The sequence below is a fragment of the Phytophthora sojae genome (genome assembly GCF_000149755.1).
Source record: "Phytophthora sojae unplaced genomic scaffold PHYSOscaffold_12, whole genome shotgun sequence".
Lineage (NCBI taxonomy): Eukaryota > Oomycota > Peronosporomycetes > Peronosporales > Peronosporaceae > Phytophthora > Phytophthora sojae.
In genome coordinates this window covers 1145652-1161302 of record NW_009258126.1, presented here as the reverse complement: position 1 = coordinate 1161302, position 15651 = coordinate 1145652, and the positions used below count along the sequence as shown (strand labels likewise).

Below are 15651 nucleotides of genomic sequence, written 5' to 3'. Positions count from 1 at the left end.
TCGCGTCGTTTTCGACTGTTATGTCGTAAGTTCCCCCCTAGATCTCTACAATCTTATATGTCTGATGGGGCTTCTCTTGTTACGGACAGGTCGTGCCAATACAAACTCGTAGTTACTTTTTTCGTCGTATGTTACGACATACCGTACCGTAGATTACGTGTTTCGGAGCCTAACTCCTGGGAACCAAGGGGTTCAAGCACGATACAGAATTTCCAGCGGATACGTGTCGCGCCTTGGAACACAAAAACAGTCTTCCTCGATCAGTGGAGCACTGCTTGCAGTAATGACGTGTTGTGCCGGGAGGTCGATTCGATTCAGGACTGCCATCACCACGCAGTACCGAACAAATTTTGCACACACGAAACTTAAACTTGCCCTTCGCTGTCTTGTCCGTCGACACCATCAATTGATGCTTCGAGCTTGCTAGCGAGTACGCCATCGAAACTGGTGTCTGATTAGATCTTGGCTCCACCTTGGTAACAGCGGCTTCGGCGACTGGCACCGTTTCCAGGAAGTCATCATCTCCTAGAGCGAGTAGCTCCTCGTGTAGCTGAATGAGAAAATCTGCGTGTGAAAGAGGTTTTTTCCCAACGACTTCGCGTATTCACGGTGGGTGATAAAAGCGTTAATAACAGCTATGTCGAGAAGCCCGCAGAAAACAGTCTTATAGTATTTCTTCGGTCGCATGTCGCTTTGGATGGAGTACCTAGTCAAAAGTATTTTCGGTGTTAGTGATGGGCAGCAGAGCCGCAACAGAGCAACACGTACCTTTGCAGACGTAACTGGCCGTGACTGTCAACACCCCCATGTACTTGTTGTACAATACCACAAACTCCAGACACGGAATGTTTGCCTGTGAGCCGTCCTTTTGCTTCCTCCGCATAATCGCAAGTCTAACGGAGGCCCCAGTCGCCACAAAGTAGCAAATTTTCGAGTCAACCCACCGCGCCGAGTACATTTGACGATTCGTATTGTTCCGAGCAAGAATGTATGAGCCGCGCGGCATCCGTCTTGAAGCTGATGTTTTGTCGGTCTACAAGTCTTCGGGGAAGCCAAGACGCGTCGTAGAAACCGTCCCGATATTGTAGTACCCCATGTCCATCAAACGAAACCTCAACGTCACCGAAGAATACTCGCGATCAGTGATGATGATTCGCTTCTTGGATCGATCCAGCCGACGCTGTTCCCACAAGGCTTTAAGGTTTCGAACCACAGCAGCTGGTCCACTTCTGGTGTCAACAAACTGACTGTTTTGTTTCTTACCGCAATAAACCTCGAACCTGAGCATGAATCCACAGCGTTCAGATACCGACTGTATAAAATAGCGCAAATGAGCATACCTGGAGCAGTAGTGGGGTTTCCCGCAACACACAGCGAACAGCTTGGTGCCGTACTTGTGCGGCTTATTCGTCAGGAAAACTCGTATTTTGTTCTGCGAACTTCTTGAAGGGATAACCATCTCGTCGAATGCAACCCAGCGCCCCAGTTCCATTCCACCCTTGAGAGTAGTCTGTAACTTGTTTATCACGTTGCGAATCTTCCATGCCCGGTCCGTCTTAGCCTGCGGAGCCTGGTTGTTCGTAAAGTGGAGAAATCTGGCGAAGGACGTACTGGTGGTTTTTTTTATTAAAATAACGTGGAAGTCACAGTACCTGTCAATCTCCTTGAAACGCTTGCGAACCATAAATGGCGATCAAGTTCCAGCTGGGATCGCTCCACGGGCTCGCGTCTTCCAATGATCTTCCAGTCGAGACTTTATCGGGCAAATAGCCCTGGATATTACTAGAACCAGAAAATACATGATCTACGCGGCACCTACTTCTTTGAACGCGTCTAGGTCCTTTTTCTTTGCTTGAAACATTTCCTTTCGTTTGTGGATGTCGTCCGTCTTCTGTTCAATGGACAACTTCGCCTGTCGAAGTCTTTCCGATCGTATCTGACGCTCGTAACGATTAGTTTCTTCGGCAATCTCCGTCCAGAGAAGCTTCGGCATGAAGTAAGAAAAAGATCAGAAGGTTTCATGGTTTTCGCTGCCTCTATAGCCGAGGCAGTAAGATGGGGAGGGTCCGTAAACACATCCGTAGCGCCGGACAGGTCCGAGTCATCCCGTTTGTCGGTTACCGGTAGCAACTCCAAACCATTGTCAGACATGCCTCGAAGCATTTCTTCTGTTATGTAGTCCTGGGGGCCGGCAACCGCGCGAATTCCCTCTGCTGTTACGACACTAAAACGTTCATTTCCGGTATCACCCGCAATATAAAGCTCATCTGCAAACTCATCTTCAGAATCGTCGTCGGCACTCTCGCTAGAACAGCCATCAGATTCCAGCACCTCGTGTGATTGGCCAGAGGTAGGGTATCCGCCAGGATTTTGGCTGGTACGGCGCCCAAAAAGCGGAGTGTCATTTGCAACATATGTAGCGCACCGAGTAGTAAATACTGTACAGTTTTGCAACCCTATCGCCATACTAGAGTCAGGTGAGGGTAGCAAAACACCACCGTATGAGAGCTCCACGCCATACTGCCGTAGAGTTGCGAAAAGCATTCCGGGATAATCAAACACCGCGGAGCGTGGCGCGGCGCTGCTCATGACGGCCGTGTCCAGCCTGGCCAGTTGCTGCGCGAACGACTGGAAGAGGGCTCGCAGGCCCGCGCTGCGGCCGAGGCAAGGTTTGTGAACTGCTTTTTGTATGGTTCGACTCCCCCTATTAAAAACACAGGACAAACAAATTAGCTCAAAATAAATTACAAAAACTAAACCTGACGGTTACCCATTCCACCCATTCCGTCACGACGGCCTCATCGTAACAAGTTAATATTTTTTTACCCAAACACCGGGCTCCATATTCCAGTGATACCGGGGCTCCCGTAATTTTGGATAAAACGTTCAGCGTTGCCAGCGTTAGCCCCGTATCGGATGCGGTAAGAAACATCGAGGCTCGAAAGACGTTGATTTCACTTCTATATGAACAAAGCGTAAAACGACATTCACCTCAAAGTCTGGGCGCTCATTTGCTACCCTTGTTGGCGATCCGTCGAATCGAAAGCCGGTTACGTATTAGAGAACCTGTAATAAACGATATTTCCCCGTTCTCAGAGCGCGTTTTAACGCGTTCAGGGCCGTTCCGAGCCAACAGTAGCCCCAGACACTCCATTGGCATGTACAGGTAACGGTATTTTCTCCTTTCTACTATTCCTTCAAGAAGTCGAAACCACAAAACTGGTGTTAACAGGTCCAAGTTATACAGCGTCAACCGTTAAACTTATTTTTTTCTTCAAGCTTGGGTTTCGTATTGCATTTCAGTAGTACGATGAATAACTTGGCAGAAGCATCCTCTGCAGCTCATTATTTTCACATCGTGTCATTCCAGCGATACACCGTACACTCTACGTCATAAATTATCGCCAGGGTACATCTTGGGCCGTTTCTCGGTCAATTTTTAGAGTTATGACGTACTATTTAGATATGTGCTTGGTATTATTTACTAAAGCACAGTGTATGTGTTAACGCGGCCGATTTTGAAGTTTTTAACAGGGCTGGTATACAAACCAACGTATTTTGCACCGCGTCACAATTATCGCCAAGAGCCAGACCCTACAAAAATCAAGATAAAAATAAAGCACGCAAACTAGTGTATTAGAAGTGCGTCTTGCCACCCTTCCTTTCAAGTACCTCAATGCAACGCCTAGGCATAGACTCCACTAGATCACCTAGCGTCGTAACAGGAATGTTATCCCAGGCGTTCAGAATTGCCGCTGTTAGCTCGGCCACGATCTGGTACTGTCTCTCGTTTGGGTATACAGCACGCGAGGTGATGACCCACAGGCTCTCGATGGGGTTGAGATCTAGCGAGCGGACAGGCCAATCCATGACGCTCAAGTTATTCTGCTCGTCGAAGAACTCCTTCGTGCGGGCCGATGTGTGGATGCTCGCGTTGTCCTGCTGAAACGTGAACTCGGCACCATAATGTAGGTGGGCGTAGGGAAGCAGATACTCAGACAGCGTGTAGATGTAGCTGTCCGAGTTCTGCCTTCCTACAAGTACGGCAAGCTTGGTTTTGCCTGCCGCACTAAACCCGCCCCACACCATCACCGACCTGCCGCCATTCTGGCGGCGCACGGTCTGCCCCACACCGTTGGTACCCATCTGGTCCATCGAGGCTCGACTTCTTTTCTTCAGAAAAGACAGCCAGCCGTCCGAAGCGAGAAGGTGCGCCCGGCTGACCCCAAATGCAGTCATTGCAGCGAGATTAGCTCCGCGGAGGAGTGTCCAGCGAACGATCCGCTCCGCGAGGAATAGCATGAGGTGCAGGCGGGTTGCGGGTGGAATGTCAGCTTGACCAGCGGCTCTAGGCATTGTGGTGCTAGTCGATCGTTGATGGGCGAGGGAAGGAAAGGTAAGTTAGAACTGATCTCGAGCGAGTTAGTCTGCACGATGCCGTTAATTAGTGAACAGCACCTTTCTTTATTTTTACCCAATCCGGTCAATCGGTTCGATTAATTACGATATCAGAAAAACTCAACTGTCATTTTGATGCGGGTCGGAGAAGTAGAGCTTACTCTGACTGAAATAACACCTCAATGGTAGCCTCTCCTAGGCACTATCAATCAGTTTGTATGGAAATAGCCCGAACCATATAAAATGATTTTCGGCTGCCTTGAGACATTGTTTCGGTCCGAGGAAGTCGAATCTCTGTATTAGGACTTTGTATGGGCTCGTCATCGGAAGCAACTTCTTTTTGCTGAAACAACATTTGGCAGTTATTCTGTGTTAATTGGCCAATGATCGACCACCTTGGGTACAAAGAGGTAGTCGACAAATTTTCTGGAGAATTTTAGATTGGATTTTTTTCTTAGGACTATGGTGAATTTTGAAGTGGGATCATACCAAAAAGTACGAGTTCATACAGAATCTACGAGTTAATACATAACAGTACGAGTTCATAAGAAAATGTACGAGTTCATACTAAAAAATACGACTTCATACCAAAAGGTACGATGTGTGTGTACAATAAAGTCGGCTTCTCGCCACGTGTTCACTTTCAAATCGGCGCGATGGAAGGCGTTCGCGACTTGGTGAAGGATGGCCAAGTAACGACAAGCGGGGTAATAAAAAGGCAACGCAGACAGTGTACGAGTCGAGCTTTAAAAAGTTTGCAGAGTTCTGTCTTGCCAATGGTTACCCAGACCCCCATACGGAGCGGCACCACGAACTTCCCGCGGTGTTGGTAGCGTACCTTCAGAGCATTTCCGCATCCAGTACCGTGTCGCTACAGACGGCGGAGAAGGCAAGGTCTGCTGTTGATAGCTTCTATTCCTCTCACGAAAACAGCGATGGAACAGACGTGAACAAGTGGAGTGTGCTCGTGGACGACACTGTAACAAAGCGTGGGTATGGAAACCCGGCTCGGTATCCGTTTGTCCGCCAATTTATGCGCGGTCTCAAGAAGAAGAAGGCTGCGGAATACGTACCTGCTAGGGCTGTACCGGTCTCACAAGCTTCGCACAAACGCAGCGTGCCCCGCAAAAGAGTTGCCGGAATACTCTACGTACCTATAGCTCTAATCACGTACTAACCAGTATGAACTCGTAGATAGTTGTATGAACTCGTACTCTTTAGTATGAACACCTCGTACTCTTTGGTATGAACTCGTACTTTTTGGTATGAACGTGTGATACATTTAAGCAGCCTAGAAAGATGAAAAAGTCGTAGAATTCATCTGTCTTATGTCTGGCTTCTATAGCACGCCCCACTACTTGTCACTCGTACTAGCTGCGTGCTTGGCCTTGATGTAGGACGCTTTGTACTCCTGGAAGATAGAACATGGCCCAACCCGCTCGAGTTTCGCGATACCTGCTTTCAACTTGGTCACTTGGGCCGTGTGTGCGGCTTTAGCCTTCTCCTTTCGAGCTTAAAATTCAGCAAGATGGCGATCTTTCGCTCTCAAGTACCGCTCTACCTTCTTGCGATAGGCACGGAAGTTGGTCACCAACGTCTCATAGTCATACTCAGCACGAGCTTTTGCGTTACGTGCGTTGGATACGCGGCGCCGCTCGTTCATACACTCAACATCAGTCATTGCGTCAAGTTCGATTTGAGGCATCGTCTCGGTGTCCGCCGTAAGTCCATTCCCATACACGGTGAAAGCCTTAGCCGTCGTGCTCCAGTAGTTCATCAACTTATCGGTCTCATCTCCAAATTTGCTGATTTGACCGCGAAGCTTGTCGGGGTGAAGAACGAAAATCGCCACCCGGTAGAGCTCTCTAGGAGAAACCATCGACGGACCGCGGCCGTGCTTTGCCTTGCAACGTGCCTTCAGCTCCGCGAGGAAATGGGCAAATAGATCCGGATCCAAACTGACACCATAGAGCAGATCCTCGGCGTCCTTTGTTTTGGGTAATGGCGTCCAAGCCGTTTTCTCCATTTCCTCAATCTCCACGCCCTGAGTCTCGAGCTCGGTAAGCTGCTTACGAGCCACTACATATTCCGCATGTTAGATTTACCAATAATTGATATCATTCTAACAATTATGTACCTTCCAGGCGGCGGAATTGGTCGTACACGCGCTTTTCCTGTAGCTTCTGGAGGATTTTGTCCTTGTTCTTTGCGTAGGAATCGCGGTTTATAGCCTTGCGCGACTTCGGAGGCTTCTTCTTCCCGCACACTTTGCGGTGCTTGGCCATGTTCGACTTCGCCACGAGCTTAGGGCACGTAGGGCACTTGCCCTTCGGTGGACCGTCACCGCTCTCGATTTCCGACCAATTTCTACGACTGAGAGCCGCACCTCCCATTCAGGATTCCTCGATGCTTAGTGGTCAATATTATTTTTGGCTGATCTCGCATATGATTGGCTGAAACAAAATGTTATTTGGCGTTATTTCAGGGAAAGAAGTACTTATTCTTCGTCTAAAGTGGGTTGCAAAAAGGCGAGTCATGTAGCCATCCTCACACGCCGCTAACGCTGTAGTTGATTTCGGAGTAGGCGTCGTGGTTTTGCTATCTCCTCTCGATTCGGGTTCTGCACGCAAATCTCTCGTGTAAGGTGCTTTATTACGAGAGGAGTCCGCACGACATACTTTTTATACAGGTAACAACATCTTGGCATTGCGGTTTATCACGAAACGAACTCATATTGCAGGAAGCGAAGGCAGCCGTCAAACCAACATGCGCTTGAGCGGAGCGACCCTGCGACTTTGGTTGACTGTGCAGCAAAATGATCGACATATCGTGGAGGCGATCTTGCAGCGCGATGATTCGCGTATTGTCCCACAGGTGGATCGTGGTGCTCATCGCAGCGACACAGTTGTCCTGCGCAATACCGGTATGGGGCGCGTTGACCAGGGCCGATGATGGATAGCTGGGAGCTACGCGCGTTTCTCCTCGCGGACATTCCGGGCTGTGTGGCTGTGTACGAAGCAATCCTCGCAGTAGTGGAGAATCCTCCGCATGTCCCGGCGCACGCCTACCGCGCTCAAGGCTTCCAGCGCGTCGCGCTATCGCCCGGTCACATCTTGCTCCGTGTTCGAGAGCAGAGACTCCTCGCGGATTTGAAACCACTCCAGAGTATGGGTCTGTGGGGGGGGGGGCACGGCCCTTCCGACGGCCGCCAGGAACGTGAACGACATGCCAATGGCTAGCAGCTCTCCGCCCCAGCACGCAACGTTGCGGCACCAGTCTACGTACGGTAAAACCAATCCAACAACGTCATGGTCACTCCGCTGATCGGCTTGCTATGCATTGCTCGCCAACACCGGAAGATGTCGCACATCTTGCCGTCGCCTCGGCATCCCACGACGGCGCTGCAGGCGTACAACGTATCCTCGTATATGCCGTGTTCATCTGACACGGCGCTCTCCGTGTTTATTCTGCTGCCCTCGCTTCATGATGATTCTGATCCCAAACACCAGCCGACAAGACCGCGCCGCGCAAGAAACCTTGTAAATTTAGATATTGCATGTCTCAGCCTTGAGGGAAGGATGGGCTATATGGGTTATTGTTACACCGGCGCTGCTGCGAGTTCGCTGTGGCCAATCCATGCTGACTAGAAACTTTATGGTTGGGACGGTCTGGAGTGTAGAGTCCATCTCAACACTCAATCTCACAGTTACATTTCCTGTCTACATTCTGCATTTGTGTAAGTCGGCAACGGCTTTAATCCTGGTACAAAAACAAGTAGATGCTTCGTTACAGAAGTTGCCATGGTATCCCCCCTCCGTTTGGCCCTATGCAGTGGTTCATAGGTGTAGACGGCTTCTAAAAAAAAGGAAATGGCTACGGAAAGGACATTTAGTCTTGCGCCGCCGCGACCGGACGGTGGGGTATAGCATGTCGGTGCTACTCGCTGTTGGCTCCGACTACGAGACGTGATTTGAGCCCTGCGGACGGCTTCAGACACGCTCTAAGTTCCTGAGAGGGTCATGCTTGTGGCAAGCTGCATCGAGAGAAGGCGTAGTGGTGCTCGATGTTCGTGATATCTGTCGGATCTGTGGCCGCGGCTAGTGGTGATACTATTGCGAACGCGTAGTGGCGTACATCTTCATGCTGGCGCTGTTGACAGCGGGCCGACGAAGTACTACCGCTACATCTCCCCGACGATGGCGGGCTGCGAGAGAGCCCTTGATGGAGGTGCTCAACACTGCCTGGGGAAGGACCGGGTATTGCGTTAGTCCTGCGATGGCTCCGAACTTTGGCTGCATAGGTTCTATGTACAGAGCGACGGGTTGCAGTGCTGCCAGGGTACGCGTTATTGAGGACATGGATGTGTAAACACGTTTATTGGGCAGATAAGGGAACAAAATTGTGAAAAATGATCCTGTATGTTGTGATTTACCCCAGTAACGGTTACAAGTAAAGTGGCACTTGGTTGGAAATATTTTTGCGGTGGCTCCTATCATCTTCTAGAAAGGTCCTCGAGGCACACATCAGCGTACTTTGTTTGTAGTTATCTACCATCTGAGGTGGCTGTTTCCAACCAATACTCATATCATTTCAGATAATTTCAAACCTTAATCCATCTTGTTGAGCCAATTGTCGCATGAATAGAGCGTGATACCGACTTATTGAGTGTCCCCCAATTCTATAGCGTATTCACGGATGTTTGACGTTTATGTGACGAGGTCGGTGAAACCTTTTACGCCCAGGTGTATAGCGGTAGCCCAGAAAGGGTTGACAAGCAAACCTCTTTGGGAAGGTAAAACCTGAACGCAGATTTCCTTGAACGCAGCTTCTGGGAATAAATGCGGCCAGGGTGGCGTGGCACCTTGTGAATCCCTATCGGTGTCGTTTATCCTCGGGGAGCCTGGATCGATCACCAGGTGAGTTGTCTGTGCGTTTGAAAGCCTTGAGTTCGTTGAGCGTAACGTTCACTTGTCTGAACGCACTTCTCCGAAATGGCTGAAGCTTGAAACGTGAGTGAAGGATCAGGGTTACTACCACGAGTTAGAACCCCAGAAATACACACCACTTTCAGATATCCAATACAAATGCAGAGTTATACACAAACACACAGCCGCCACTTATTCTTAGACCCTTGGGTGGTGGGTCGTACACCAGTCAACTAATCTGCGATCAAGGTACTGGTCAACCTTGAACGCACTTTCACACGCGCACCACTCTCAGATGAGGGAAATATACAGACCAAATACAATCCGAACCTAAACGCAGTCAATCAAACTATTCTCGGGGGCGACTGCTACCAAACCACCCGAGATATCAATCATTAACATGAAATGGGACACCACCCTTACCTCAACGCAATGGGCCCAACTGGGAAATGGAATACGTGGATCACTTCAGCAGCCGGAGCAGACTGATCCCCACGTAATTGGACTTGAATGTGTGTGGGGAGCTCCGCAGTGCCCTTGTCCTTAAAGACAGCGGACCTGGTTCCTCGACGACTTGCGCAGTAAGGGGTAAAACGAACTCTCGGATTGTTATCTGCTTAGTGTTGGATGGGAGCAAACTCCGAGTGCGCGGGAATGTGCTCCGAGTGAGCGCTACTGATCCGCTCACTTTTTTCTGCGCGGATCGGTTCATGGCTACATTCGCACTTACGGCAAATTTCGGTGGCCTCCAGGGTCCGCTCCTCTCCACGAAGAGTATCTGTTATTGGATTCAAAGCAAGTGTATGGTTAACGCTTTTGTGTCTCTGTCTCTCCTACATTACTAGCGTGTCCTCGTGGTTGTTGACCTCGATGTCGTGCTCTTCAGCTTCTGGATACAACTGCAGGCGAGCGAGATCCAGTTTGACGTTTGTTTTTGCGGCACTGTTGATGTAGACGAACGCTAGCATCTCAACCTTTGTTGTCGACAGACGATTCCTTTTCTTCGTGTGGATGTAGTCAAATATACTCCACGCTCGCTCGCTGGATGCAGAAGAGGTCGGAATGCTGAAGACGTAGCTTGCGAGCAGATTCAGAGCTTTGTAGCCAATCTTTGCATTTGCTTGCTTCGCATGACTCCGCCACCAGTGGCGCGGGAACGCGCCGGCGTTCTTTTCCTTGTCCTCCTCCGTATAGCTGCGCTTCTCGTCGGCAAAAGCATACAGCCAACGGTTTAGCTGCGCGCGAGTTATCTCGAGCCTATCAAGCATCCCTGTCCTGACCGCGAACGCGCAAGCTTGACTGATGCTATCCGCCTCATCGCTGTCGATAAAGCCGTCCGGATCCGTGTTCGGGTCGAGGAGATACGCTATACTGATTGCGTTAGTGTGTACAAATTTCCATCGCTCGTTGACAAATCCGTAAAACTCAGCCCTCACCCTTCTTCGAGTATTCCGCGACATACTGCTGAAGTCGATATATCGTTGGCGTCTTGGCTGGCCCCAACTAGCTCGCCAAAAAGGGCCCCGCCATTAAGGGAAGCCGAGTATCCTTGTCGTAGCCACTTAAAGCGCTCGTAAACTCGAGACGTCGGAACGCCATCGGATTCGAGCTCGCGCAGTGCCTCGATTACAGGGACAACCATTGCAACAGCGAACGCGAGATTTTGCCAAAAGAAATCTGAGCCAATTAGTTCCTTCACGAACAGTAGCTTGGATCTCACAGTGGCCGGGGCGTTGTATCTCTCCATCAAATGCGCGTGGCGCGACGACTGAAAGAGGTCCTCGAGAATAGCACGGTTGTGAAGAACACTTCGGAGGCATGCGTGCGCGGTGTACCATCGGGTTGCTACTGGGATTACTAGTGCATGGCGTGCTTGGTCGGGTGGAATTTGGGTGCGCTGAAGATGGCGAAACTGATCCAAAAGTGCATGATGCTCTCGAACGAAGTGGACAATAGAAAGCGCGTCTTCCTTGATCTTCTTCATAAAGAGTATCTTCTTAAAAATATCTTCCATGAGCAGGTTAAGTACGTGTGCTGCACAACCTCCACCAAAGACAGGTAACTTGTTCTCCAAAAGCTCCCATGCACTTGCCATGTTAGGTGCATTGTCCGTCAGTACACCAACGACCAGAGCTCTTGTTTCGCGATGAATTTCAGCAATCACTCGTTCCAGTTGCGCGGCCATGAATTGCGCCGTGTGCTGCTCTGTTCCCGTTGCAAGTGATGACCAAAAAAGTGACTTCATGCCTGGGTCCACCACCATGAAATTCACAATGCTGGAACCGTTCACGTCGGTCCACCCGTCAGTGACGATTGAGAGTTTGAATCACCTCTGCTTTGTATTCTTCCTTGACCTTTACAAGCAGCTCACCCGAAAGCTTGGCCCGAGATGGTAGACGAAACTGCGGGGCCACAGTGGCAAAGAGTAGCCGGAACATGGAGTCGTCCACCAATACAAATGGCAGGGCGCAGCAAAAAAAACACGTGCCACCAGCATTTCAAACTCTAGCTGGCCGAAGTGCGGGGTGTTCGCTCCCGCATGATCTCCATCACCTGCGCCTCCTCCGTCTTGCTCATTCGTCGCCGGTCTCTCGGACGGTAGCGGCACGTTGTATGCGCCTCGCAGGTACTGCTTATCCATCGGCAGTATCCCTGTACAGTCGTTGAGCGCATGGGGGGCCATGTTGCGTTTAGGCGCCGCGCTGTTGAGGATCCGATGACAGTGTATGCATTCAACCGCTGGATGATCTCTTTCGTCACGTGCAACGAAGTGTTGCCATATCGACCCAAGGTGCCTGCCCCCCTTTTGCCCTTCACGAACCGAACTAGCAGTATGCTGTACACGGTCTGGTGAGGGATCCGCGAGTGTCGTCGTTGAGCGCACCGTAGCCTGGAAGCGAGACGTCCGCGGAGTGGAGGAAGGAGGCAAAGAGAGCGGTGGGCTGAGGTCGGGATCCAGCGGGTGTACCCCTAGCGTCTGGGTCAGCGCTGGCGTGCCAGAAGTCCATAGCGATGAGCTTTGCGTCGCAGATTCTTGTGTTGACTGCTGGGTAGACTGGGCAAGTTGAATCAGCGTAGATGCGCTAGACGCCGCTGAATCTTGCGACGGCACTGTCGATAGCGACGACTGCGACTGCGGTGCAGACAAACGGAGCGAGTCTTGGTCGCTGGAGCTCATGTGGCTTGACGCGCGACGCACCACACTCCTACGTTGATGGGCTTGTGTCCGTGGCAGCGAGATTTCGATAATGAATGCATTGCACGCACGTCCGTGATGGGTGTTGCGCGCGTTTCTGCTACGTGAATTTTCTAGTATGAGTTTTACTATGAGGAGGGAACGCTGCCAATACCGCGCATTCGGAAATATTTCGGAGCTGCGCGGTACTGCTCGCCGCGCACCGCGCGCTCGGAGCACGAGTGCGCTCTTCCATCACTATATCTGCTAGACTATCGCTAGGCTTTTGTGTAAAGATATCTCTCTCGTAGCGTTCTTCTGTATTCTTCTGTGTTCTTCGCCACGCGACTGGCGAATATCTTGACTTGAGTATACTGGAATTGTTGACGTAGACACTGTCCACTGGATTCTTGCCCAGCTTCAATGTGCCCCTGTCTATGTGCATGACTGGCTCTTGAGAAACCTTGAACCGGCATCCTTGAAACCGGGTTTCAGAGTCGGCAGGCCTGATCAAGGTGCCTCCAAGGTCTGCGGCCAAAGGCAACTTGCGCCCAAGGCTGAAACCATTCTCAGGGCCTTGCGGCCAAGGGTAGGTCGACTCTTCACTTGGTGGTGGGGCACTTGGCGGGACTTCGTCCGGGTGGCCAGCGGTCTGGACACTCTGCACTTGACTTCACTGGGGTGGCTGAGCTCCGGGTACACGAATTCGATGTGCGTTCAGGGCCTAGGCGAGGCGGGACACCGTACACGATACGTTCGTGCAGGTGTTTTCGACGGCATCAATGTGTCAACCCGCTTAAGGACGGGGGCGGCCTGGACGGATCGAGTGTGTTCAGGGTTTCTTGTCTGAACGAAGTCTTCCAGGCCTGAAGGGCCCATCCTAGGCTTGAGCGCACTTCGCTCCGCGGAACACAGACGAATTCCAGCTTAGGTGTTGTCGCACGGTGTAAAGCCGGGTCCGGGTTCAGTCTCGGCCAATCAGAATGGCGGATTCAGGCGGGTCAGTAGACAGGTGATGACCGGTTGAGGTAAAACCTCGCTCAGTCTCGTCACAACCGTCCCATCCAGTCATGGTCTGTCATAGATGAAATTGCATCGGAGCTGGCGCATCATGACTGGACCGAAGAATGATGGGGCTGAGCTTGAACGCAGTTCTGAAGCGCGGGCAGTTGGCCAACTGCCACGCTTGCGCACGCTTCTCCGCCCTGTCCCACTTGGCCAGCAACTGCCAAATCTGCGGCCAGACTCGTCTCCAACCACAAACTTCATTCCAGCTTTCCGTATCATTGCAAAATCTTCTTCAAACGCGCGGCACCGACGCACACACACCGACACGGCAACCTCGCGGTCACACAAGCGGCACAGCGGCATCGCACCGACAGAGGGCGACGCACCAGAGGCACGCACGCAGGAGCGCGCCAGTCAATCGGGGGACGCCGGCAAGGCGTCCGAGTCGCAGGAAACACCAGCGGAAGCGTCTCCTTCGGGCAACGAGTGCCGGGTGCACTTCGCGGGCAACAACGACGACAAGGAGGGCGACAGCGGCGAGGAGCACGTCGACGCCGATGGCGATGAGGTCATGGAGGGCTCCACCGTGGATGTTTAGGCCAAGGAGGACCGTGAGCGGCTGAACGCAGATCCCAACGGGTCAAGCAGCCTGAACGCAGTTTCAGTCAGCTTGAAACGGGGTTTCAGTCACACTCCTCAGCTGTCACTCCACCGCTTCTCCGCCGAAGTCACACCAACGCGCAGCAGGCTGGACACTCTCCACTCTCCACAGTATCAGTTCACGTAAATCGTTCCACAAGCCATTGTAGTCTCTCCGCTTGTAAATAACATCTTGATCATCCTCATCTGCGTCCAGACACATCTGCGTTCAGGGCACTTGTCAGCGGTCAGCGTCACTCGGTCTTGTTTCAGGGTACAATCGATGTCAGGGGCATAGTCAGTCATTTTTCACTTGGTCAGCGATCTGCGGTCAGGCATGTGCGTTCAAGGAACTCTACACGCCCGAGTGATCGTCCCGTACCCGCATCGCTTGGGCCAGAGCTCGCGCTCTAGCACCCTGGTTGAACACATGCAGGAGGGCATCGCAGTCCAGCCGAGAGGCCGGTATCCATTCTGGTTCGTCACGCCCCTTCCACTTGACCTTGTACTCTCGAGTGCGTCGAGACGTCCGAGTATGATCGACCCAACGTAGGGCCAGGATCTCCTCCACTTCATATCCAGCATTCAAGGTGCCGGGTTCCCAACAGTCTTTGCAGAGCAAAACGTTTGAACGCACATGTGTCATGACGGTCAAAACCTTGGCCGAAGATTGCATCGGCGCTGAGTCAAAGCCTGAACGCACTCCATCCAGATTAGCGTCCAAAGTCCTCGTACGCACTTCAGCTTTGTTCAGCGGCCAGGTAGGTTTCTTCACCAGATCGGATATCCGCGACACAAGTTGCAGGTGCAAGCGTTCCTTGGCGTCTCCAACCTGCCACGACTTGCCCAACGCTAGAGTCTTCAACGTCAAGTAGTCAGCCGCTTGGTTATACAGCCGCTTGACATGCACCAGTTGAACGGTCTTAAACTTTGTCCTGAGCACTTCGTACTCTACCAGTCTGCGCTGAAGGTTGGGCTGGTTGCGGTTTATCAAACCTTGAACCTGCTGAATCACGATCCTTGAATCACCAACTGCGATCAGGTCCTCAACTCCCCGTTCAGATGCCATTTTCAACCCATTCAGCAGTCCATGGTACTCAGCGTCATTTACAGTCAGATCTTCCAGGATGAACCCACGTGCGTCCAGGACTTCCCAGCCGGGTAGCAGCCAAAGAACACATCCGCAGCTTCCAACACGCGTTGAAGTCTTCGCCGCACCATCGAAGCTAAGGAACACACCCTGATAGTCTGATTCAAGCATCTCGATGCTGACCGCAGGTGGTTTTGTGACGCGTCCCTTGGCTGCAACCAGCTCTTTGATGCCTTCATCCAAATGCTCACCTGACCCACAGTGTTCCTCCAATATGGCCGTAGTGTCAACCGCATCTGCGTTCAGGGGGTCAGACCGACCAACGTCTTCGGAACACCTGCGTTCAAGGTGTACGACGTGGGCGACGTCTCCTACAGGCGTTACGGCAGCAGCAACACTCGCTACGTGCGCAATGA

The 15651-nt window shown here is 51.6% G+C and overlaps 5 protein-coding genes across 5 annotated transcripts; 2 read left to right on the top strand and 3 right to left on the bottom strand.

Annotated features, from left to right (window-relative positions):
* Nucleotides 1–706: 706 nt before the first annotated feature.
* Nucleotides 707–1288, bottom strand: PHYSODRAFT_528066 (hypothetical protein; the record flags this gene model as incomplete). The annotated part of the gene is made up of 2 exons (XM_009538795.1): nucleotides 707–1010; nucleotides 1038–1288. 2 exons carry the CDS (start codon nucleotides 1286–1288, stop codon nucleotides 707–709), a joined length of 555 nt encoding a protein of 184 aa, XP_009537090.1.
* Nucleotides 1289–5110: 3822 nt separating this feature from the next.
* Nucleotides 5111–5464, top strand: PHYSODRAFT_442057 (hypothetical protein; the record flags this gene model as incomplete). The annotated part of the gene is made up of 1 exon (XM_009538794.1): nucleotides 5111–5464. A coding segment is annotated over one exon (354 nt), but the record flags the coding sequence as incomplete, so codon positions are not given.
* Nucleotides 5465–6530: 1066 nt separating this feature from the next.
* On the bottom strand, nucleotides 6531–6728 carry PHYSODRAFT_402921 (hypothetical protein; the record flags this gene model as incomplete). The annotated part of the gene is made up of 1 exon (XM_009538793.1): nucleotides 6531–6728. A coding segment is annotated over one exon (198 nt), but the record flags the coding sequence as incomplete, so codon positions are not given.
* A 3428-nt stretch (nucleotides 6729–10156) lies between these two features.
* On the bottom strand, nucleotides 10157–11586 carry PHYSODRAFT_528166 (hypothetical protein; the record flags this gene model as incomplete). The annotated part of the gene is made up of 3 exons (XM_009538792.1): nucleotides 10157–10784; nucleotides 10910–11330; nucleotides 11367–11586. 3 exons carry the CDS (start codon nucleotides 11584–11586, stop codon nucleotides 10157–10159), a joined length of 1269 nt encoding a protein of 422 aa, XP_009537087.1.
* A 2023-nt stretch (nucleotides 11587–13609) lies between these two features.
* Nucleotides 13610–14104, top strand: PHYSODRAFT_340600 (hypothetical protein; the record flags this gene model as incomplete). Its single annotated transcript, XM_009538791.1, has 1 exon — nucleotides 13610–14104. One exon carries the CDS (start codon nucleotides 13610–13612, stop codon nucleotides 14102–14104), a length of 495 nt encoding a protein of 164 aa, XP_009537086.1.
* Between the last annotated feature and the right edge of the window lie 1547 nt (nucleotides 14105–15651).